Source organism: Crinia signifera, chromosome 2 (genome assembly GCF_055691185.1).
Source record: "Crinia signifera chromosome 2, ASM5569118v1, whole genome shotgun sequence".
Taxonomy (NCBI): domain Eukaryota; kingdom Metazoa; phylum Chordata; class Amphibia; order Anura; family Myobatrachidae; genus Crinia; species Crinia signifera.
Genome location: NC_139218.1, coordinates 365520176 through 365546200, shown reverse-complemented (window position 1 = coordinate 365546200; position 26025 = coordinate 365520176). Strand labels below are relative to the sequence as shown.

The 26025-nt window shown below is 43.7% G+C and overlaps 1 protein-coding gene across 3 annotated transcripts in view; it reads left to right on the top strand.

Annotated features, from left to right (window-relative positions):
• RNF17 (ring finger protein 17) overlaps window positions 1-16889 on the top strand; it is a 221197-nt gene extending 204308 nt beyond the window's left edge. For all 3 annotated transcript variants that reach the window (XM_083169963.1, XM_083169962.1, XM_083169961.1), the window contains 3 exons: window positions 6052-6241; window positions 15072-15171; window positions 16627-16889. In XM_083169963.1, coding sequence (XP_083026089.1) covers window positions 6052-6241; window positions 15072-15167 — 286 coding nt within the window. In that variant the 3' untranslated portion in view covers window positions 15168-15171; window positions 16627-16889. The remainder of the gene's footprint in view (window positions 1-6051; window positions 6242-15071; window positions 15172-16626) is intronic.
• Window positions 16890-26025: the final 9136 nt, after the last annotated feature.

Genomic DNA, 26025 nt, shown 5'->3' with positions numbered 1-26025 from the left:
ATAATGTAGATTATTCAAAACTATAGATCTGAGTCCTACCTCATCTTCCAGCGATTGTGGATATTTGCTTTGACTTATATGTAACGATGTGCTTGGGCCGTCCATCAGATCGCATGGTGTGCACAAATAAATATAAATATATATGAAACAAGCAGATCGGAGGAGCGCTAGTCCTTTGCTTCACAGGATAAAAATATGATATGACTCTCTAGATCAGTGATTTTCAACCTTTTTACCTTGTGGCACACCGAATAAGACTTTAAAATTTCCAAGGCACACCATGAGATCCCCACAGGGCAAAACACATTGGCCCCCACAGGAAAAAAACAAACCTATTGGCCCTCATATAAAAAAAACAATCACACTGGTCCCACAGGTAACACAAATAAAACACATTGGCCCTTCACATAAATAAATAACACAGGGGTTCCCAATCTTTTTTAATCACGGCACCCTAGAGTATAAGAATTTTTTTCGCGGCACCCCTAGGCCAAATTTATTTTAATTAGATTGGATTTATATGCGATTCTTAGGGTCAGTTATGTGGAAAAGGGCAGGAATTGCTTCTATTTGTACACATTTTATGATTGGCAGCCACCAGCACTGGTTTTGCTTATAAATAATTAACCATTAATAATTTCAGTTGGTCCTGGACCACCAACCCAGGGCACCCCTGCATGTGTCCCGAGGCACCCCAGGGAGCCACGGCGCACAGTTTGGGAACCACTGAAATAACAGTTGAACTAGTGGTGGCTGTAAACTGGTTTTGGGCATCTCTAGATTTGGGGGCACACTTGAGAACAGCTCAAGGCACAATAGTGTGCCACGGCACAGTGGTTGAAAAACACTGCTCTAGATTTTTGCAACTGCAATCCACGGGGTTAAGCACTAGACCTCGTTTTTTTCCAGGGCGCTGCTTCTCAGTCGAAGGGAATCCCGGGGACCCACGGGATTAAAATTGATCTAAATAGAGAGATGAAGAGAAGCGCTTCATAGTGCAAATATTGCTTTTATTTTCAAAAGACATTCGGTCATTTTAAAATTCAGTAAAACACAATATATATATATATATATATATATATATACTGCAAAAAGGTATCCTGTATTGACCAACACCAGTATTTCTAAGCATAAATATTAGATCCTTTATCTCTCATGTTTGTAGAGTTTACCTTTTTTGCCATAGTATTACATGTATGATGTTTTTAACATATACGTGTACAGTATCTAGTTCATATTACTAGAGGTGGGAGCAACGGCGCCAGAAGCCTGACATTGCTAAATATCCCGATGCTGGAATCCCAAACACATCATTACGTCAGGGGGTTTTAGAGTAAGGGGAGTTTGTCATTTAATCAGCTTAAAATATAAATATCACTGGCAAATAGACCACCTTTCGTGTTTGCAGAAGTCTGCACCGATAAGTGAAATCCATGGGATGCGTCTATGTAAAAGTAAAGAAAAGGTTAAAATTGGAAACCCGGGCTCAACCAGTAAGGTGATGCCACAGCCCGGGGACACTCTTTTATATGTAGATCCCAAAACCGTACCATTCACAATCCAAACTGGTCAGCCCCATGGATGCGCCCCCAGGGCACCCACCACCCTGGTTGATATATAAAAATGTACCTACTATTGGGTTTGAGTGTGGAAATAGAAGTCCCAGCAAGCCTCCGCGGCATGCTGATACTTTGCTATAAATAAATACCAGCATGTAGTACATAAAGTAATACTAAAATAAAAACACTGAGGAACACACCGTGAGAGTATAAGTTTAATTGCACACATGCTCAACTATGTTGACATGTGGGATTGGTCTACTTGTCCTGTAGAATCCATAGGTACCTGTGTAAAAAAAAAAAAAAATCCAGTGTAATGCAGTCATCCAAAGGGAAACATTTTTGAATTGAATGCATAGTTTTTCTTTCTGGATGTTTTTAATATTGTTCAGCTTTCCGGTCTTTCACCGCTGAATGTAATTCGCATTTGTGAAATGAATGACAATGGGCAGCTTTTCTAGGGATACAGACTCGTGATAGAATGACTCTAGGTAGACCGTCCTAAGGCCGGCCACTATTGGTCGACAGGGGGTAAAGGTCAACATGTGTCGACAGGCAGTATTTCATGCCCTACCATCCACTGCGGCGTGAAGGGAGAATATAATAGTGTGCCCGAAGCATGGTGGTACACTTTGGTGTCCATACCGTCCTATATCGACAGACACAAAAAAAAAACATGAAAAACTCATGTCATCCTTTTGACTGATGACCTAGACATTGTAGATCGAAAATACCATAACCGCTTTTAATTTTTTTTTACTTATTTTTATTATTATCACAAAAAAGGACAAAAAGTACAAAATTACAGACATTTAAAATTTTCACTTATTTTTTTTTATTTCTTTATTCTTTATTGTATTTTATATTGCATACATACTATAAACATTTTGTATATTCATCATGCTTACATACCACATTACTTTACATTACATTTCATTAGACATACAACATAGTACAAACATTACTTTATCAACACAATAACAATCATACATACATCTGACATGGGTGCTCTATCCTGTGTTATCATCTTATTAAAGTGCTATGTGCCGTATTCACTATTTTTTTTTTTTTTTTCCTCCTTTCCTTCCCTTCCCCTCCCCCTTTCATCTTTTCTTTTTCTTTCCTGTCTAGCTGATTTAACTGACCTTTCTGCCCTTATCTTGTGCCTTTCTGCCCTTATCTTGTGGTCTTCTGCAGTTTTTCCTCCATTGCTTCTCCCCTATTGGGTCCTCCATCTACTGTTTATAATATCAGGGGATAACTTATTTTCCATTGCGTACATCATTACCGGGTATCGAAAAAAAAAAAAGGATATATATATTTCTTTCGTAAGTTTAAGAGCACCTTCGTAGTGACACAATTATACATACTTTTATATTTATAGTGTTTATTTACTCTACCTTAACGTGACTTTATTTTCAAGCTTTAATTATGTGTCTGCTTATTACTGCAAGGTAATTTTTTTATAAAATGGTGACAGTATCCAGTGATTCCAGATTAAGTGAAATTTATTTAGTGTATTTCGGGTATATGCTAAATTTTTTTCTTGTTGTATTATAATATTCACACGTGTTTTCCATACTTCTATTTCTGGTGCAACATTAGACATCCACCGACTTCCCACTACCACTTTAGCAACGGATAACAGGTTAATGGTGTACGCTTTTTCATTCCTATTCATGTTCCCCGGTACAATTCCCAATAAGCAACATTTCTGAGTCAGATTTTCAGTTGGTATCCCCGTCCTTGTTATGATGTATTTAACCTTATCCCAAAACTGGGAAATCATGTAACAATCCCATATTAAATGGATAAAGGTACCCGGGAAATTTCCACATTTAGGGCAGGCCGTTGATGTTCTCCCTGCAAATTTTACTAATCTTGGTGCCGTCATATACGATCTATGCAGGATAAAAAGCTGTGTCTGCTGTATTCGCAGTGAGTTTGTTGCTTTAGCTACTGCTATCTTCGCCATGGACCATTCTGTTTCATTTAATTCTCCAATCTCCCTTTCCCATTTTCCTTTCAGTACTATTAGGCCGTCCTTATTTTTATTTTCTATTAGGGTACTATAGACTCGTGATATTATTTTCTTATTGTTAGGGGCTTTAATAATCTTTTTAATTTCCGATTCACTGAACCATGGATTTGCATTCGTTTGCCAGGTTTCCACTACACTCTTTAATTGTATATGTTTAAAAAGATATGTATTCGGTAGGTTATATTCTTCTTTCAATTGATGGAATGGTTTTAGTCCATTCGGGTCATACAGTTGGGATATATACTTTATTGAAAGTGGATGCCAGACTTCTGCTAATTGCAGTGCCTTGGCTTCCTTATGTGTTAATATATCAACTATTCTAAATTCTTTATCAATAAATTTATTATCCATTATTTGATTCGCTTCCTGCCATATTTTAACTGCCTGCACGACTAATGGTAAATCTCCCAGATGTTTTTTATCCTGAATTAATCTATATTTTGGGGCTATATTGGGGGTAGAATCCTTTACCAGTTCACTTATCAAATGGCTATTCGCCTCCTCTTCCTTAAACCACGGCCTCAAATGTGCCAATTGTGTTGCTATATAATATAGCCTGAAATCCGGCAGTCCTAACCCGCCTTTTGATTTTGGAATCATTAGGTCATTTATTTTTATCTTTGAACGGGTACCATTCCATATAAAGGAACTTACTATGCTGTTAAGTTTCCTAAATAGCGATTTAGGTAGATAAACCGGCGAATGGTGCAGTATGTACAGAAATTTCGGAAGAATGGTCATTTTTACCAAATTTATCCTTCCAGTGGCTATCAGGGGCAATCTACTCCATGTTTTTATTTTCTTTTTTAGCCACTCCATCAGGGGGCGTATATTTAACTCTATATATTCTTTTGGGTCTCGAGATATATATACTCCAAGATACTTGAAGACAGACACCCATTTCAATTGGTATGAAGATACTTGAGTGTAATTGCCCGGGTTACCCACTGGAAAGACACTTGACTTTGCCCAATTTATCCTGAAGCCCGTGTAGTCTCCATATTCCTCTATCATCTTCAAGATCAACGGGAGAGATGTCTTATACTCCTTTAAAAATATTAATAAGTCATCCGCATATAGCGTTATCCTTTCTCCTTGATCTTTAACCCTGAAGCCAATGTCCTCCGGATATTGCCTAATCAGACAGGCCAATGGCTCTATCGCCAGGGCAAACAGGGCCGGGGATAACGGACATCAGTGCCGTGTTCCCCTACCGAGACTGAAGGGCAATGATGTCCATCCATTTACGGATACTCGAGCCAGTGGCTCGGAATATAACAATTGAAGCCACCTCAAGAAATTTGGACCAAATCCATATGCCCGGAGGACCTGCCATAAATAGGCCCATTCCATTGCATCAAAGGCTTTTATGGCATCTAACGAGACCACCGCCCCTTTGCTCTCATCAACGCCCCTCAGCTGCAGATGCGAGTAGAGCCTTCGGATATTTATACTTGTCTCCTTTCCGGGAATAAAACCTGTCTGGTCGTTATGCACTAGTTTTAAAATATGTTTATTAAGTCTGTTGGCAAATATTTTAGCTGTCACTTTAGCCTCTACTGAGATAAGTGAGATAGGCCTATAGGCGTCCAGGTCTTGTGGGTTCTTATCCGGTTTCAATATCAATATAATTTTAGCTTCCGTCATAGATTTTGGAATGGTACCCGTATCAAATCCCTCCCTTAGGGTTTTATATAACAAAGGGGCCAATACATCAATATAATTTTTATATATCTCGGCAGGTAGCCCATCTAGGCCTGCCGCTTTCCCTGAGGGTAGTGCTTTTATTGCTTCTATGACTTCTTTTATTTTCAAGGGAGCCTCCAATTCCCCTATATCTGCCTCATCTAATTTGGGGAGCTTGATATTATCCAGATACTGTTTTATTTCCCCCTCGGTATGCTGTAATTTACTAGTGTATAATTGCTTAAAATATTCTGCAAATGCTTCCCCTATCTGGGAGGAAGTATTTACTACTGTGTCTTCTTGATTTTTTACTGCTAGTATAATATTTGATGTTTTCTCACATTGTACTAGGTAGGCAAGATATTTCCCTGCTCGGTCTTCACTCTGGTACCTCATATTTGCTTTATGCGTTATGATTATTTGATTAACCTTCTTAATCTCCTCTAGCCATTTTGCCTTGGCCTCCTGCCAATCCCTGTAGGCTACCTCTGTCTTGTTCATACAGTATTCTTTTTCCGTTTCCATACATTTATTCTCCAGATCCAGAATACCCTCTCTGCTTTTTTTTTGGGATTCAGCGATGCACTTCCTCAGGGTGCCTCTGATATACGCCTTAAAGGCGTCCCAGACTATGAATGTACTCGCTGTACCCTCATTGCTCTCCCAAAAGTTCTGCCACTGGGCCGCGATATTTTCACTTATACATATTATTTTGCGTATAGCTTGTAACATTTTTTTTTTCTAACCACATTTTATGGTTTAAAGTTTGTTTCAGATTCCTGCTTCCCTTATGGAGTACCCAGCAAAGGCCGTGCTAGTGAAACTGGCTGGATTCAAGCCTCCTAAAGCAGATTTTTTACTGGAAAGAGTTCCTTACTGCCAAGAATGGAGTTTTCAAGCCCTGACTGAGATGATCGACTTGGTTCAAAAAAAATCTCTACTTGCTGCCTGTGTTGTAAGAATCTTTCATATCTAAATGTAACAGATTATTTTATTTAATATACATTTCATTTTGGTGTGCCCCTAAATCCAACAATTAAATTTATTTGATTTGTTAATTAATGTAATTTCATTTGTCTTTAGCGACACTGTAAGGGCTATTTCACACGCTCTGGCTCCTGCCAGGCAGTGAAAAGCCGTGCCGCACACCGTAGTTAATAATGGTCACACTTGTGTCCATTCACAAAGGCTGTGGCCATCCCCACCATTCTAAACTCCTGAGTGCAGCATAGCTTCCTGGCCATGCTGGGTTTCGCCGCCCGGCAGGAGCCGGAACGTGTGAAATAGCCCTAAAGATACTACTGTAACTTCTGCCAGAGTAACTACTGTAGCTTCTGCCAGAGTAATTGTTGGCCTTGCATTGACATGTACAGATAGAGCAGCTATCAGCCAGTCTGCACAATCACCAGATCTCCTGTGCTGGTGCAGGCTGGGACGAGTGAGCGTCTCGCTTACTTGCGCATCAGCAAGGCGATGGGGAGCAGCTTCTTTGCCCATCTCTACTTCAGGGGATCGGGGGCAGAGAGTTGCTACAGCCCCCGACAGAAGGGGACGCACGAGCGTCTCATGCGCACGCTCCCCCGTCTGTCGGTGAATGGCGATAGAATCGCCAGGAGCAGCTCAAATTAGAGCTGCTTCATTTGTAGCTTAGTTTTGTAGAAAACCAAATATTCTGTGTGTAACGTTTGCTCATTCTACGTAAATGTAGATTTTTATAATTTTTTACCTTAGGAGTCCCAATTTTGTCTGCATACCAACTTGGGCATCAAAGCTGACTACAAATATTGGCACCTGTACAAAAACATAATTCTCCTAAAAGGTCACATGTGAACGCATTTGACCATATTTACAAAAAAATATGTATTTACAAAAAAATATGGTTTCAAATTCTAAGTAAAACCCTTGAAGTTTTCATCTTGGTTTAACTTGAAAAATAATATTGAAAGGGTACGGAGAATATTGGGATTTAAAAATTTGCTGAACTGAGGAGGTAATTAATTCAATGGGGTCATTCCCATTAGCCGCAGATTCGCGAGTGTGAATTATAACGGCAGCGAACATACTTTCCTCTACTTCCCCCATGGCAGCCAATACTTGTGGGTTCTTCCCCTATTGGGTAGCTTTGGAAAGGAAAACAAGACGCCCCTTCTCTATATAAGGCTCCTCCTCCTTCTCTCTGTGTCTTTTTTTCCTTTCCCAAGAGGGTAGCATGTGGTTTTTTAGTGGCTTACCCTGTGAAGTGGATCTGGTTCCCACCGTCGCCTTGAGCGTCCAGGTGGGGACAAAGTAGCCAGGTAGCTGGTGAAAGCCTCAGGAAGCCGCATGCCGTCCTCAGGTTTGGGCGGCTAACAAGCGGTGGCGTCCAAGGAGGCAAGGTGGAGGTCTCCTGCCCGGAATCCAGGTGAGACCGGGCGGACGTCGTCACCCGCGGCAGACTGCGGGTGACAAGCAGAAGAGCAGGCCGCGTCACGGCCGGACAGCGCGGCTCTTATGGGTGCGGCATCTGATGCGGTGAGCGCTGGCGCCGGCGTCTGACGCGGTGAGCGCTGGCGCCGGCGTCTGACGCGGTGATCGCTGGCGCCGGCGGCTGACGCGGTGACGTCAGGATGCAGCGCCGGCGTATGAGGCGGGGGCCAGTGACGCGCGGAAGGCGCTAATATAAAGAAATGAAGCAAATGGCCAAAACGCTGTACCACCAACGAAGGGCGGCAGCTCCAGCGGTCCTGAGGGGGACTGGAAGCAGCTATATTCAGAAGGTGGTGAGTGTATTTTTTGCTCCACTACCAATTATGGAAGAAATTATACTGTACAAATACCCTGATATAGGTATGTTGTTTTTACAGACAGCCTTAGGGTCAGTACAAAGCATTGAGGAAGAGAGGAGGCAGATCAGTCAAAAGTCAGGGTAAGCCACAAGAAGTACATCATTTTTTTTTTTTTTGAGCATGGTTATGAAGGTGACAGAATCTGCTGATAATTATATATATTATTATGCAGATCGGATAACAGCAAGGATAAAGGAGAAAAATCCAGACACAAGAAATTGCACACGGCAAAATGTCTTATGTGTAATTTATCATTGCCAGACAAATACATGGGGAGTGTATGCGAGAAATGCAAAACACCACAATTATTACCCCTATCACAGATGAGATGGCTCTTGCCGACACTTTTGTGGCCAAAAAAGATCTGGCAAAGAGCACAGGGAAGAGAAGTCGCTCCAGAGTAAGCGAAGCATCAGCAGAGTCTGGTGAAGAAATAGCAGATACAGCGGCAGATGAGGCTGAGGATCTAGTTGTAGATAAGTCTGAAAATGATTTCAATGCCGACATGGTGGAAAACCTCCTAACATTGATACACAAATCCCTGAATATTGAGGACGCGCAGGAGGAGGTGAAACTCCAGGAGCTACTGTTCCAGGATAAGAGAAAGAAAGGGAAAACATTTCCTTTATCTCAAACACTAAAGGATATGGTATCGGATGAGTGGAAACATCCGGATAAAAAGATTACTGTACCTGCAAAGATAGGGAAGATGTATCCATTCCCTAAGGATCAGACGTCCACTTGGGATGAGGTTCCTAAAGTCGACGCAGCGATAGCAACGATATCGAAAAAGACGACCTTGCCTCTCGAAGACGCAAACATATTTAAAGACCCTTTGGAGAGGAGAGTAGAGCTGGGGCTGAGGAAACAGCACCTGACTTTGGGGGCAGCTATGAAGCCTGCGGCCTCTATGGCTACCACATCCAGGGTATTGCGAGAATGGTGCCAGCAGCTGGAAGCGGATATGATGGACGGTTTAAGAAGGTCAGATATGCTTAAAACGGTGCAGAATATACAGCTGGCCCTCGAATTCTTGTGCGAGGCTTCTTTAGACACTATGAGGCTGACAGCAAGGGCAAATGCTACAGCAACAGTAGTTAGGAGAGCACTCTGGCTCAAACCTTGGGCAGCAGTCGTGCAATCCAAGATAGTTATTGTCGCTTCCTTTCCAAGGTGACTATTTATTTGGAGCACAGCTAGAAAAAATTATAACAAAGATATCCGGAGGGAAATCGGTCTGGCTTCCACAGGAGAAGGTGATCAAGAAAGCGGCAGTGAATAGGTCTTTTAAGTACCAACCACAAGAATATAGAGAGGCGAGGAGCTACCAATCAGGTAGAGGATTTCGCAGGAGTAATAGGTCATCGAGGGCAAATTTTCATTCCCAAAGGGGAAGGGAGAATAGATTTGCCACAGGACAAAGCTCACAATGACGCCAAGCTCCAGGCGGTAGGAGCCAGGTTGCTGAGATATATAAGCACCTGGGAGAGGTCCACAACGGATGTGGGTCCTCGAAATAATAAGGACAGGATACAAATTGGAGTTCGGGAAGATTCCAGGAAACTTCTTTACAGAATCTCCCATACCAAAAGACTCGTCAGAAAGGGGAGCCTTGTTGTCAAGTCTAAGAGAGATGATAGATCAAGGGGTAGTGATAAGAACTCCCCGAGATCAAGTGGGAATAGGTTGGCATTCCCGCTTCTTTGTGGTCCAAAAAGCGTCCGGAGGTTACAGGACGATATTGGACTTACGGAAACTGAATCCATTCCTGAAAGTGAGGTCGTTCAAGATGGAGTCAGTGAAGAGTATACTCCCAGACTTAAAAAGAGGTTCTTACATGACCTCTATAGACCTCAAAGACGCGTACCTACATGTACCTATATTCAAGGGGCATCAAAAGTATTTGAGGTTTTGCGTCGAAGGAGTAAGTTACCAGTTCACGGCACTTCCGTTTGGGTTAGCCACATCCCCCAGGACGTTTACCAAGGTACTGATTGTGATAATTGCGAACTTAAGAAGAGAGGGGATAGTGGTCTGGCCATACCTAGACGACCTACTAATAATGGCGGAAACAAGGGACTTGGTTATGAAACACACCAGAAGGACAATGCAGTACCTAGCAGAACACGGCTGGTTAATAAACCAGAAAAAAAGCCAGCTGGAACCTACAAACCAGATAAAGTATCTGGGGGTGATACTGGATACACGAGATATGAAAGTGAGTTTAAGTCCGGAAAGACAGCAAAAGATGGTACAGACGATGAGATCTACACTAGGCAGGTCTGTCATATCGGCAGAGCTGTGTATGAAAATGTTAGGGCTCATGGCGTCGGCTCTGGAGACTGTCCAATGGGCAAGGTTTCATACCAGAAAGCTTCAGAGATGCTTCCTATCACAGTGGAATGGGGTCAGCAAGAACCTAACACAAAGGATAGCATTAACGAAAAGGGCGAAGGAGGACATAAAGTGGTGGTCATGCAGTCGCAGACTGGAAAGAGGAAGGTCCTTCGCAAAGACGGGTCAGGTGGTGATTACAACGGACGCAAGCATGATAGGATGGGGAGCAGTGTGTCAAGACCAGACAGCTCAAGGAGCATGGATAGACAAGGAGAGGAGGAAACACTCCAACCTCAGGGAAATGAAAGCGGTCCTATGTGCATGCAAGAGTTTCCAGAACGAACTCATCAACAAGGAAGTAAAAGTCAGGTCAGACAACCAGGTCGTGGTGTCTTATGTGAACAAACAAGGGGGCACCCACAGCCTACATATGATGAGGGAAGCAGAAGAACTGTTTGCCTGGGCGGAAAACAACGTGGCGGATATACGGGCAGTGTATCTCGCAGGCGAGGAAAATGTAGTGGTAGACGGCTTGAGCAGGACAATGTGTCTACCAGGCGAATGGGGCCTAAACACAGAAGTGTTCAGGACACTAACAAAGATATGGGGCAATCCGAAGATAGACCTTATGGCAACATACCAGAACAGGAAGGTCAACAGATATATTTCCAGATTCCCGGACCCACAGGCAGAGCAGTGGGACGCTTTGACGGCAGAATGGCCGAGGGAACTGGGATATGCGTTCCCTCCATTCCCGATAATACCAAAGTTTCTGAGAAAGGTATGAAAGGAAGGGGCAACAGTGATTGCGATCCTGCCGTACTGGCCCAGAAGGGCATGGTTTGCTCAGCTTCTACGTCTGGCAGTAGACGGACCGTGGAAGCTCCCAAAAAGACCAGACCTACTGGTTCAAGGCAAAGTAAAGAGACACCAACCGGAGGATTGGAACTTGATGGCGTGGCTACTGAAACCAGGGCGCTACTAGGCCAAGGGTTTTCGGAGCAGGTGGTGAATACCTTACTAAAAGCCAGGAAAATGTCTACCTCCAAATCTTATTATAAAGTCTGGCTGAAGTATACGTACTGGTGTAAGGAAAATAAGAGATTACCGGAGCAAATATCTACTATTTTGGAGTTTTTGCAAAAAGGGTTGGAAAAACAATTAGCAGTTAGCACTTTGAAGGTGCAAATATCAGCGCTATCAGCCATGTTGGACATCAATATCGCCAGTAATAAGTATATTCAAAGATTTATACAAGCAGCCAAGAAAATAAGGCCACGTTTTCATCAACCTATAGCTCCATGGGATCTAAACCTAGTTCTCAACGCGCTTACGCAGGATCCATTCGAGCCCATTCAAGAAATTTCATTAAGAGTTCTATCATGGAAAGTGGCATTCCTAGTAGCCATAACGTCCGCCAGAAGGGTTTCAGAACTACAGGCCCTCTGGGCAGAAGAACCGTTTATGAATGTGTTCGAAGACCAGGTTGTAATGCGAACAAACCCCATGTTCTTACCCAAAGTAGTTTCGGATTTTCACGTGAATCAAGAGATCATATTACCATCATTTTGTGCAAAGCCAGCAAACGTGAAAGAGGACAGGCTGAACAAACTAGACGTAGTCAGAGTATTAAAAGTTTATTTAGAGAGGTCAAAGAAAGTTAGGAAGACAAAAAATCTGTTCGTACTAACTGAGTGGAAGAACAAGGGGGAGGCAGCTTCCAAAGTAACAATCGCAAGATGGATAAAAAGCTGCATTGCAGAAGCATACAAAGCGAGCAATCAGGTACCTCCAGAAGGTCTGAAGGCACATTCCACGAGGGCAGTAGCGACCTCATGGGCGGAGAAAGGTGCGGCTTCTATATCAGATCTGTGCAAAGCAGCAGGGTGGTCGTCCGTGCACACATTTACAAGGCACTACAGGGTAGATGTCATGTCTTCAGCAGATGCCAAATTTGGACGGAAGGTCTTATCTGCGGTAATATAAAAAATAAATATATATATATATATATATATATATTTTAGATAAGTAGTGAAAATTGAACTGCTGGGGCATTTTTCACAAGTAATGGCTGCCATGGGGGAGGTAGAGGAAATATCAGATTTTTACCTAAAAATGTGTTTTCCTCTACTCCACCATGACAGCATAGTTCCCGACCCTAGAGATGATATTATATTTTTTGTATGCAATTAACTGTTTGTGTTTTGAGAGCTAGAAACGAAAGACACAGAGAGAAGGAGGAGGAGCCTTATATGGAGAAGGGGCGTCTTTTTTTCCTTTCCAAAGCTACCCAATAGGGGAAGAACCCACAAGTAATGGCTGCCATGGTGGAGTATAGGAAAACACATTATCAGGTAAAAATCTGATATTTTACGGTGGATGGAATTCGCCTAAAAGCGCTCACAACTTCAAAGGGTTGTGCGCAATTTTAAGGAAATTAGGGCCAGCGAAGGGTGTTCAATTGGGCGCTTTTGGCCGCATTTAAACACATTGGAATGGCACCTGAATGGCATTTCGCACCCTTTGCAAATAATAGAATTGGCCCCAATGTTTTACGTACATGCAGATCAGGTTCTAGATTGTCGGACGCAGTGCCTACTAAGCCGCATGAATATTGACGCTTTGCCTCTGTTTGGGGTCTTGGGTAGCGACAGACCCCGTTCTCAAAAGAGGTGTTGTGTTGGCCCTGGCCAGTGTCTACATCTTTCGATGTAGCATCACTGCCCCCCAGCTGCATGAGGGTTACTCAGCTGACCAATGTTCACTCAGAGTAATCCAGTGCTGCAGCGGATCAGAGAAGCCAGCAGGGGGCGTGTGCTTACAAAGATGCCTACTGCCGCATTAGCATATTATCTCTCCGCAGCTGCGTCCAAAGATGAGCGATCTGCGTCCATCTCTGCATAAGGTCCTGAGTCCTAAAACCTGTGAGCACACATGAGTGGTGCAAATTCTCATTGGGAGTATATTTCTTAGCAGATTGGTAAATTAATAAAATGGTGAGGAAAGTAGGGAGAGATGGCATCTATGGGTAACTAGAAGTATGACTGGAAACACCTAATGTTTACTCCCACATCTCCAGCTTGCCAGTCTGATAAATGCAGCAAGTGTCCTTGTTCTGAGCAGTTAAAGGAACAGCTGAAAAACCAATTGGAAGAGGAGGTGATAGTGTTACATACAAACAGCCAGTGGAAGGTGCACTTACTAAAAGTACAAGATGTGAGCAACTTCTATAACACACAACACTCTGCACATGACAATGGTAAAGAGAATGTGGCTGTCACTAATTTTTATATTATATTATATTTATATTAGACGTGCAGAAAAAATCTCCACCACTTTACATGGTAACAATATAGTGACTGTACTGTACATGCCCATATGGTTTGTAACGGGTATATATGAATACAAGGGTTCTGAGACCTGAATACAGAATGCAATAAAGACTGATGTAATGTTCTCCAGAGCAATTCGATGCCAACTTTACAAACGGTAGACTATACAAGATACCTTGATGGCTACTATCTGATAAGTTGCTGCAATCATTCCTTCCACATAAGGTTTGAGAATGTGACCTTGAAATGCTGACTTCTTTATTCTTCAGTGGTAGATTCCGTTAAATAATGTTATGTCCTTTAAATATATATATAAATATAATTTAATTTCATATTCGCCTCCTGGGCTGAGAAAATTACATTTTTGAATCCTCTTAGGTGCCAAAACGTCTAGATGTTTTACATTTTAACGCCGTTTTATGCCAAACACTGTATTTATTATTTATTTAAATTGCGACACTTATTGTAGTAAATGTGTGCAGAAAATCAGAGTACAATAAATTGTAAACCAATTTACATTGCATCACTGGACTTGTTCCTTTTCTAAATTTCCTGTTGTTTTCTTATACCAACCTCTAAAGCCATGTTCTGCTCTTGCTTATTTCCGCCATTAAGGTTCTGTGTTAGCTCTCACGTGTGCACTGTAATGTACATACATAGCAGTAACAAAACAGGCCATGTGGCAGAAGTCTTCCCAATCATTTCACTTAGCCGGAATGGTCGGCTTTCAGAACGTCAATGAATAGAACAATGACAGATGAATTTTGTTTTTACTTTTTTTTTTATCCCTGTAGCACGGCTCTGCGACACTGGACTATGTGTTTGTAGGTTGGGGCTGGAAATGGCACTTTAATTAAACTGTGGCTTTAAAAAGTAAACCCCTCCTGCACCCCCATAATGCACTAAAGGTGGTGCGCCATTGGTGGTCTGCTGGAGGTACCACTGGTGCGTACCTACTACATAGGGGTATGCGGCAGCGCAACTGAGCCCTGAAAATTTCTGGGCATACCACTCAAGTGGTTAATCTCTGATAACCAATAACTACCCTTCAGTAAGCATTTTATAGGCAAGGTGCACTATCCCACCTCCCTCCATTTGGAGAGCAATGCTTCAGCTGCAATTGACATTAGCGATGTAACAAATATTAGGCGAAGTTGCAAATTTTACCCTTTTGACACTTAAGTGTCCGTTAGGTTAAAGAAATGTATTTAGCAGAGCGAAAGTTTACTGTGATCAATTTATTTATTTGAAATGTATTTCTGGTATCAGCGAGTCCTTTTTTCCTTTCTAGCCTGGTGCTGCTGAAAACGTTGTGTTTTTGTATGATGAAAATAAGAAGCTGGTGCACCAGCCATTGATAGCCATGGGGCTGGCAGAGGTAGATTAAAGCTGTAAGTATTTATGTTATTAACTTTTTTCTTGTACTTTAAAGTCACTATCCACATTTTGCAGTAAAATGGTGCATGTTTTGTTTCTTTAACAGTCACCAAAGGATGTCCGTTTTCACATGCAATCTCTTGACAGAAATTAAATGATACTTGTTTCCTAGCACGGAGCCACCGATTTTGATTGTAAGCATCGGGTCGGAAAAATCGCGTCGATGCGATCGACCCGATTTTTACATTGGAATCAATGTAAAATGGTCCCTGAGACCAGATTTTGCATTGATTTTAATGTAAAATGCCCCCCATTGTTAACGCCACCCCCATATTGACGCCAATCTGAAGCGTGGCGAGCGCAGCGAGCCCGCAAAGGGGTGGCGGTACGCATCCTCCGACCTTTTCATACCCCTACTATCCACGTAGGCGTGGAGTTGAGAATAGAAAGTGTGGCGAGCGCAGCGAGCCCTGCGGATACCTTCACAGGTATCCGCGTCCCCTCGCGGGCTTCACAGGTATCCGCGTCCCCTCGCTGCGCTCGCCACACTATCTATTCTCAACTCCACGCCGACGTGGATAGTGGGGGTATGAAAAGGTCGGAGGACGCGTGCCGCCGCCCCTCGCAGGCTCGCTGCGCTCGCCACGCTTCGGGTTGGCGTCAATAACGGGGTGGCATTAAAATTGAATTTTACACATATTCAATGTGAAATGGGCCATATTGGCCCATTTCACATTGTCACCTATGTAAAATCGGGTTGATCGCATCGCGGTCCATTATAATGGCCCGCCATCGACGCGATCAACCCGATTTTCACTTTACAATTAATTTAACATTGTTCCCTATGATCACGTCGGTTGCATCGCGGCCCCTTATTAGGGGACGCGATCAACGCGATTTTCACTTTTACCGGCAATTGAGCTAAAGACAGAACATCGGGTCCATCAAGTACCTTAACTTAAGGCATGCGATGTACCCCGTTGGGCGCCATGCTAGGAAACAAGTACCAATTAAATTGTTACAGATAAAATTGAATGGTACAATATTGTATTGCTTCAGGCAGTCGAATGGGAGCTTAAAGTGTGAAAATGAATGTGACCTCATGTAGGCATGCCAAATTACCTGTAGATCTGCCGATGGTGGTGAGAACGGGAGCGGTCTCCTCTCCCCACCCTCTTTCCCCTGTCCCCTCCCTGTTGCCTCACCTCCTCTTGCCCTCTCTCAGCTCTTCTCCTATCACCTCAGGTTAGCTCAGAAGCATAATATGTGTTGAGAACCAGAAGCAGTGGAGTAGGACCCCAACTTTATAAAGTTAGGGGTCCCTGGGTCCCACAGATTTTTTCACTGAGCGAGATCACTGTACCTGGATATAAAGAAGTTACTGTTTCATGAGTGGGAATTGTACTTTTTCATAGTGGTTTAATGCGCTTTTGTAATGCAATTAAACTGATGGTGTTAATGTTTTTTAGTTTCAGGTACCTGCTAGATGACGGTTATACTCAGAAGAGAAGTTTCTTTGTACAGAGGTTTTGTTTGTTTGTTTTTTGTTTGTTTGTTTCAGTAATTGGCATGGAGATTTGTTGTGGAAAATGTTAACTATACGTTTTTGATGTTTTGATTTGAAAATACGCACAATGGAACATGTTTTTGGGATATATACTGTATGTAATGAATAAAATTACATATTTTTGCCAGTTAAAAAAGAAAATAAAAAAATGTTATGATAATTAAATGCGTGTTCATGTGTTTCTGATTAATCACAATCTTTTAATAGCCTGTCAGTTAAGGCCTCCATACACTTACGCGATTCCGACAAATTGGGTGAAATCGGCCCGAATCGCATGTGTTTATCTTTGGCTTTACTAATGTCTCTCTTATCCACACAAGAAAAACAACTTGAACAGAAATGAGAAATTCAGTGGTTTTTCTGGGAGTAGAATTAAAACCCTAAAATGTCAAATATTGTGCCTCTAGTTAACTAACTAACGATAAAAAATTGTATTGTTTTAACCCCTTTGCCGTGGACCAGGAGTGGGCTCTACAGATACGGCCACAACTTACCCAGGAACAGCTGCATCGTTATTGTGACAAACTTTGGCCTGTTCATAGAAGTGTATGCACCAAGCAATCCTATGGATTACGGGTGTTTGCGCAGTACCAACACAGTATTTGTGCCAAAGTGCTGAATCCGAATGGCATGAAAGCTAAAGGCTGGCAGATCTGCACAGCTAGAACAGACAGTATGGCCCAGAAGGGGGGTCATGGGGTGTTCCATAAATGGGGGAAAGGCCCATATTGGCTCTTCCCCCATTTATGTTTGATTTTTCCCAACTGATCATTCTGGTGTATCGGAAAGTTCCCCCAACTGACCAATCAGTAGGCGGACACTGACCAGCAGTGTCTGCCTACTATGCCCAGTAGAATGAGAGGATCATGCTGCTTGTCAATGACAGTCCTCTTCACACCGCCACTCACAATCATTCCCCACCCACAGATCGCAGCTATCACCTCCAACCCCCTCAACTTCGGGCATCAGTGATCCGATCACCACCCACTCGCAAATCATATCTTTCCCCCCACATCACCCACAATCACCCCCCACCCGCAGACCAAAGCTTCAACAACCACCCGAGTGCTCAGGATGTCAACAGTCAAAAACTGACCTTAGCATCCCATTACAGAGAATCCTGTGAGGCTGCAGAGAGGGGAAGGTTAAACATGACTGCAGCACAAAGAGGTTCTGCATCAGCACCTATCAGGAAAAAAGGGGGTTGAACAAAAAGGTTTTCTGCAGCGCTAATGGATTACTATCCAGTAGGTATTTGTTATGAAAATATCAATTTGATAAATAAATTGGATGATCTTTACAAAAAAAGAAAAATTTAATTTACAGTTTTTATTAAAATGAATTAAAAATATAAATAAGAATATATTATTGGCCAATTACAATAAATTTAGCGTGAAAAGGAATAATACCTTGTATAGTACTGTGCACAAATTGGTATACTACAGTATATGCATATAATAAATGGTGGAACTGTTTCTAAAATGCCTTGGAGAATAAACCCACAAGATGCTGGAATTGATTGTCCAGGAAATTGTAGGGCTGGTTCAGATCCTTTTATCCTTGATAAAACTGCATTTGGGAGAGCAGCGAAACGCGTTGGTGACCCACAACTGCACCCCCTCTACCATTTGTTGGTGGATCTGAACCAGCCCTACAATTTCGTGGACAATCAATTCCAGCATCTTGTGCATGGTTCCACTGGAAATTCGATTAACATCCATTCACTGTGGGATAGCACTGCCAGGAATTACCTCCAGTGACTGCGGGACATTTCCAGCAAAACCCAGGTCACCTAACTAGTGAGGATTCGGCATGTACTGGACACCCACACCCCTAATGGCATAACGGGATTTACAAATAATACCCTTCAATCAGCCACAATTCAAACAGGAGCACCTCCTAATTTGGAGTGGACTAAACACCATATCCCAGGAGGTAAATATACCAGCACCTTGTACTAGCAAGACGGGACTGTTTATTCTCAAGGGCATTTTAGGAACAGATCCACCATTTATTATATGCATATGGTATACCAATTTGTGCAGTACTATACAAGGTATTATTCCTTTTAACACTAAATGCTTATCAATTTATTGTAATTGGCCAATAATATATTCTTCTATATATTTTTAATTAATTTTATATAATAAAATCAACCCGACACTGCAGCAGCTGTTAAGAAGCAACCCCTGTCAAGTGCCCCCAGATAGATACCCCTAGGGGTGTCCAGTTATCCCCCCTTTCAGCACCTATCAGGGCTATAGTCACCTGCAAGGCAAATAGCTATTTTTGTCCCATTTAGCCATTGCCTCCTGATTGTACCCTGCTGTGTGTGTGTGTGTGTGTGTCACTATGGCATCGATCTCCTAAGTTGATATCCAGTTGTAACCCAGGGGTGGAGACAAAGGGGCCCATTTATCATATAATATGTGTGTCTAATTCCCTGTTTTGGAGGGTTAGCTGCAAATATAAAATACCTCCAAAATGTAAGATGGAAGGACCACAGCGGGGATCTCTGATAATCCCTCCTGCCCCAGCAGCAGTTGCATTTCCCATAGGTCTCTATGGGGAGATGTGATGCTCCCCCAATGTATCAATATCAGGCAGCATCACATCAGGTCCCATTGTTACCATCATTCTAAGATGGTGGACCCATTGTAGCCTAAAGGCTACTTACCACATCGCTGGCGGGGCAGTGCGGTTAGCGCTAATGACGCAAGTGTGGACTCCCTGGCACCTGGCTGAGCAGTTTGCAGGGGTGGCTACTTTTTGGAGCATTTGTCCCTGCCTCTGCTGGTTACTGTATACCACTGATAGGTTCTCATATTGCTGGAAGGTGAGATCCCACCCAGACCATATTGTATAACCTTAGTAAATGGACCCCTATGCATTAAAGCATCAGTCACCTCTGGGGCTCAGTGTAGCTCAAACTTGTCTACCGTCCTGGAGTGGCCAGAAGGCTCCCGAACATCCCCTGCAATGCCGTCAGTCTCCCGCACCCCCCCCCCCCCCCTCCTCCATGGCTCCACGTGATGCAAATTGCATCATCATAGGAATGCCATGGCCACGCCCCCCCATACAGAACATTACCATAAGTCCCACCCTCATCACAACACCTTTACATCCAGATGGTGAAACACCACCCCACCTCTTTTTTTCGGAAAAATTGACAAGCATGTTATCCAGAGATGGGGGAACTTATTTCTCTATGCCCCCCCCCCCCCCCCCCCCCCCCCCCCCCCCCCCCCCCCCCCCCCCCCATTAGGCAGAGACAGGGCCAGTGGTTATTGGCATCCCCCTAGAATGCTTTTCTGTGAGAATAACTGTGCAGGGCCAATGTGGAGGTTACAATGTTCCACCTCACCATTAGAGGTGGTGGAACTCAGTTCCACCCCGTTCCACCTGCCATTATCCCCTGCTTATAGCCCACAGTACTGTACATACCTACCATATTCTTGTTATTGCTAAACTATTTAACCCTTTGAGTGCCAAAATCTCTGCCAAATATCGGCTAAAATTGATGCCGGCGTCACTCACACTTGTTATATAGATTCAAAGAAAAAATGTTGAGTAAAAAAATATTCTATGTCCTATAAACATTACAGGTCATTATGATAAATACAAATGTTTGCTTGGCAATTTTAAGTCTATTTTGACAAATTCACGTGGCACTCACATGGTTAACACGAGTAAGGGTCAGACTAACACGAGTAAGGGTCAGACTAATACAGTAGTACAATGGGAAACAGTCACAATAGTAAGTGGAAATAACACATCAGACACTGATTGATTTGCCTTACTTTTTATTGTTGAAACAACAGATAGATACATATATACATTCATCTGTATGTGAGTATATATTTACACATAATAGGCCACTCAACGGACCTAATTACTCCCCAGAAAGGGAAAACAAAATTATGTTTCTAACTTGCTGGATATGGAGAGAGGGAGTTGTGAAGACAGAGATTGGGGGTAGGGGTAGGGGGATTAGCCGTCAACGGGACAGGCATTGGTCAACAGCTGTCAACAGGACAGGCTTTTAACTGGTAAACATAACCGTTTCAAAAAAACATATTAGAGATACAGTTTAACGATTCATACTGTAGTAAAATCATCAGGCATCCATGTTTGATGCATCTAAACAATACAACTTTTTGATTCATATTAAAAAACACTTTTCAGAAACAAATTAGATATAAACGTTCCCGAGATACGGGATATGAAGAGATGTTCTGTGACTCGGTGACTCATTGAGTCTGATGTCCAGATTTCCATTTAAATATCAACTCTGGGCATCCCATTATCCTCCTGGCAGATTAGGCCAACAGAGATACGATTCTTGTAGGTCCTCCTATAAAATAAATGTTTTGATCAGTGACTGTTATTGTAAAGACACAAACGTTTGCCATGTACAAGTCCTCTCAATATTCCCTGGTCTGCAGCTTTATAGCGTCTGCACCATGTTACTGGCCCTTACTGAATACATTTATATTTGTGAAGCCTCTTTGGACCAATCACAGCGCTGATGCTGTGGGTGTGACATGACAAGGACGGCCCAATACAGGAAGCCCAGTGTACAGTGATGTGAGATCCCTCTAATGGGGATACACACTGAGCGATTTTGGCCTATTTTCTATGCGATCTGACTAGATCAGTTAGAAATTAAGCAAACATCGCTCTCTGTGTGTGTGTAGGGCCCATAGTGATATGTGGCCCCGTGCGTCGCTATCGCGGGAGATGTAGATACTGAATGCAGTATTAATCTAGTCATCACCCGTGTTCTCTCTATTGAGAATGTGGCAGTGACAGATCGCTCAGCACACAGCACTGGTGCAGCGCTGTGTGCTGAGTGATCTAGCATCGCTCAGATTGCTGACAATATTGCTACATGTGTGTACTCCCCATAATTGACATGACTTCATTTCTCCTGCTGTAGCGTTTCTCTTATTATATTGTTCCACTCATTAGTATAATGATATATATATGTGTGTCATACAAGTAGAATACCAGCCAATCAACGCTCCGTGTGATAGAACTTCTGTAGCAGCCCCAGCTGCAGGAAGATATGGGGTGGGATGTATTAAAATACATTGCCGGCCCCTTGTCGCCGGACCATAGCAATACTAGTGCATATGTATTAACATATGCGGCTAGCAGTGCGGTGACGGAGGCCCCCACGATACCTGTGATGTGGTGTGCAGGGGGTCTCCGTCACCTCCCTGGGCACCTCCTCCTCCCCTCACGCCATGAAGTCTAAGCAGGCTGTCCCTGGTGCCTCCTCCATTCTCCCAGTAGCCAGAAGGACATCCGGCTGCATTGCTAGGGGGAGGAGAGGTTTAGATTCCAGGTCCAGGAGGACCTGCAGGAAGGTAAGCCAGGGGGAGGGGGGTCGGCGGAGGCAGCAGGTTTGTGGCAGGCAGTGATAGAAGCCCATAGACTTCTATAGGGTATCACCACCAAAAGATGGCGATACCCTGCCCTGCAATGACGTGGCCGCTGGGTATTAGTACATATGCTGTAAAACCCCAGAAAATTGGGGTTTTACCGCATTTTTAGGTTACTATATCCCGCCCATGGAGATACCGTTTCTACATCACAGCACGTTTGTAAGACAAGAGACCGGACATCTACCCCAGCAACCAGAGCTGGGGTTATCCACAGCGTGGATATTTTGCCGGAAACTTACACGGGAGAGAAGTGTCTGCTGCTCACTTCCTAGAACATCCCAGAAGAGGAGCTGCTGCTGCTGCAAGTTCTAGGTGTTTCCACCACGTCATCCACCAAGTCACTGCTGCTGCTGCAAGTTCTGGGTGTTTCCACCTGGTCATTATGCTCAGGACGGTCACTGCTGCCATTACCAGTGGTCTCAACAGATGTATCATCTGAAAATGAGGGACAGAATCCGATGGGTTGCTAGGGGCAACATTACCATCTTTTCATTGTAGTAAATGTACCCTGTACTGTCTATGGGCTCCACAATAATGAAAATATGAATTCTTTAATACAAAATTGTTGACCTAAACATTAGTTTTATTTTATTTTGCAGTAGACTAGTACTGTACTACTACTTGTATCAGGCATGTTGTATTTTTCTAGTAATTGTATTCTTTAATTATTTCAATTAACATTTTTCATTAAAAAAAAAATATTTTATTCTTGAATTGATATTTACAAAAAATAAGAAAAAAAGAAATGCTGCCTTTGGACATGTCGGCTAAAACAAACAGTATAAGCCCATGTCGACCCTTTGACTGTCAACCTTCCCCATGTTGACCTTATGCTTGTGTTGATCTAGTGACCCTGTTGACACAACCCCCTGTCGACCTTGGGATCTGTCGACCTAAGCCCAAGTTGACCCTCAATGCATGTTGACCTTATGACTGTCGACATAACGACCATATACCAAGTATTCTAGGGAATAATAGAGATATGATCTTCATCAAACTCCATTACACGATCAATAAACTGCAAAGCTATAACTACATCAATGACTAAAATTAAGCGCAAATGTTCACCAAGTTCCACTGACTAAAAACTTGACTTAGGCATAATTAAAATTTTACTAAAATATGACTTTTAATTCTTTTGTAAAATTTTAGGAAAGTGACTAAGACTAACATGAAAATCCCTGCTGAAATTAACACCTGGGGAAGCTTACATCCAGCCCGTACATAACACCTGGGGAAGCTTACATCCAGCCGTACATAACACCTGGGGAAGCTTACATCCAGCCTGTACATAACACCTGGGGAAGCTTATATCCATCCTGTACATAACACCTGAGGAAGCTTACATCCAGCCCGTACATAACACATGGGGAGGCTTACATCCAGCCCGTACATAACACATGGGGAGGCTTACATCCAGTCCGTATATAACACATGGGGAGGCTTACATCCAGCCCGTACATAACACCTGGGGAAGCTTACATCCAGCCGTACATAACACCTGGGGAAGCTTACATCCAGCCCATACATAACACCTTGGGAAGCTTACATCCAGCTCGTACATAACACCTGAGGAAGCTTACATCCAGCCCGTACATAACACATGGGGAGGCTTACATCCAGCCCGTACATAACACATGGGGAGGCTTACATCCAGTCCGTATATAACACATGGGGAAGCTTACATCCAGCCTGTACATAACACCTGAGGAAGCTTACATCCAGCCCGTATATAACACCTGGGGAAGCTTACATCCAGCCCATACATAACACCTTGGGAAGCTTACATCCAGCTCGTACATAACACCTGAGGAAGCTTACATCCAACCCATATGTAACACCTTGGGAAGCTTACATCCAGCCCGTACGTAACACCTGGGGAGGCTTACATCAGCCCGTACATGACACCTGGGGAAGCTTACATCCAGCCCATACATAACACCTGGGGAAGCTTACATCCAGCCCGTACATAACACATGGGGAAGCTTACATCCGGCCCGTACATAACACCTGGGGAAGCTTACATCCGGCCCGTACATAACACATGGGGAAGCTTACATCCAGCCCGTACATAACACCTGGGGAAGCTTACATCCAGCCCGTACATAACATCTGGGGAAGCTTACATCCAGCCCGTACATAACACATGGGGAAGCTTACATCCGGCCCGTACATAACACCTGGGGAAGCTTACATCCGGCCCGTGCATAACACCCGGGGAAGCTTACTTCCGGCCCGTACATAACACATGGGGAAGCTTACATCCAGCCCGTACATAACACCTGGGGAAGCTTACATCCAGCCCGTACATAACACCTGGGGAAGCTTACATCCAGCCCGTACATAACACCTGGGGAAGCTTACATCCAGCCTGTACATAACACCTGGGGAACCTTACATCCAGCCCGTACATAGCACCTGGGGAAGCTTACATCCAGCCCGTACATAACACCTGGGGAAGCTTACATCCAGCCCGTACATAACACCTGGGGAAGCTTACATCCAGCCCGTACATAACACCTGGGGAAGCTTACATCCATCCCGTACATAACACCTGGGGAAGCTTACATCCATCCTGTACATAACACCTGGGGAAGCTTACATCCAGCCCGTACATAACACCTGGGGAAGCTTACATCCAGCCCGTACATAACACCTGGGGAAGCTTACATCCAGCCCGTACATAACACCTGGGGAGGCTTACATCCAGCCCGTACATAACACCCGGGGAAGCTTACATCCATCCTGTACATAACACCTGGGGAGGCTTACATCAAGACCGTACATAACACCTGGGGACGCTTACATCCAGCCCGTACATAACACCTGGGGACGCTTACATCCAGCCCGTACATAACACCTGGGGAAGTTTACATCCAGCCGTATATAACACCTGGGGAGGCTTACATCCAGACCGTACATAACAGCTGGGGAAGCTTACATCCAGCCCGTACATAACACCTGGGGAAGATTACATCCATCCTGTACATAACACCTGGGGAAGCTTACATCCAGCCCACACATAACACCTGGGGAAGCTTACATCCAGCCCGTACATAACACCTGGGGAAGCTTACATCCAGCTCGTACATAACACATGGGGAAGCTTACATCCAGCATGTACATAACACCTGGGGAATCTTACATCCAGCATGTACATAACACCTGGGGAAGCTTACATCCAGCATGTACATAACACGTGGGGAAGCTTACATCCAGCCTGTATATAACACCTGGGGAAGCTTACATCCAGCCCATACATAACACCTGGGGAAGCTTACATCCAGCCCGTACATAACACCTGGGGAAGCTTACCTGCACCGAACAGGTAAAAAGGATCGCTCTCTGGAATGGCTGCATTCACCGTTGCTACTATTTCGTCATCTGGTGGTGGAGACGCTGCTGCTGGGAAGTGTCCTATGCTTCTGCTGGTGTCAGAATAATAGCTGCCGGTGTCTGAGGAATCGGTACACATTGCTAGAAAGTGATAAACAGAATTCGATTGGTTGTTATGGGCAACATCCTGGGAATCTCACAACCAGCTCGTACATAACACCTGGGGAAGCTTACATCCAGCCTGTACATAACACCTGGGGAAGCTTACATCCAGCCCATACATAACACCTGGGGAAGCTTACATCCAGCCTGTACATAACACCTGAGGAAGCTTACATCCAGCCCGTACATAACACCCGGGGAAGCTTACATCCAGCCCGTACATAACACCCGGGGAAGCTTACATCCAGCCCGTACATAACACCTGGGGAAGCTTACATCCAGCCCATATATAACACCTGGGGAAGCTTACATCCAGCCTGTATATAACACCTGGGGAAGCTTACATCCAGCCT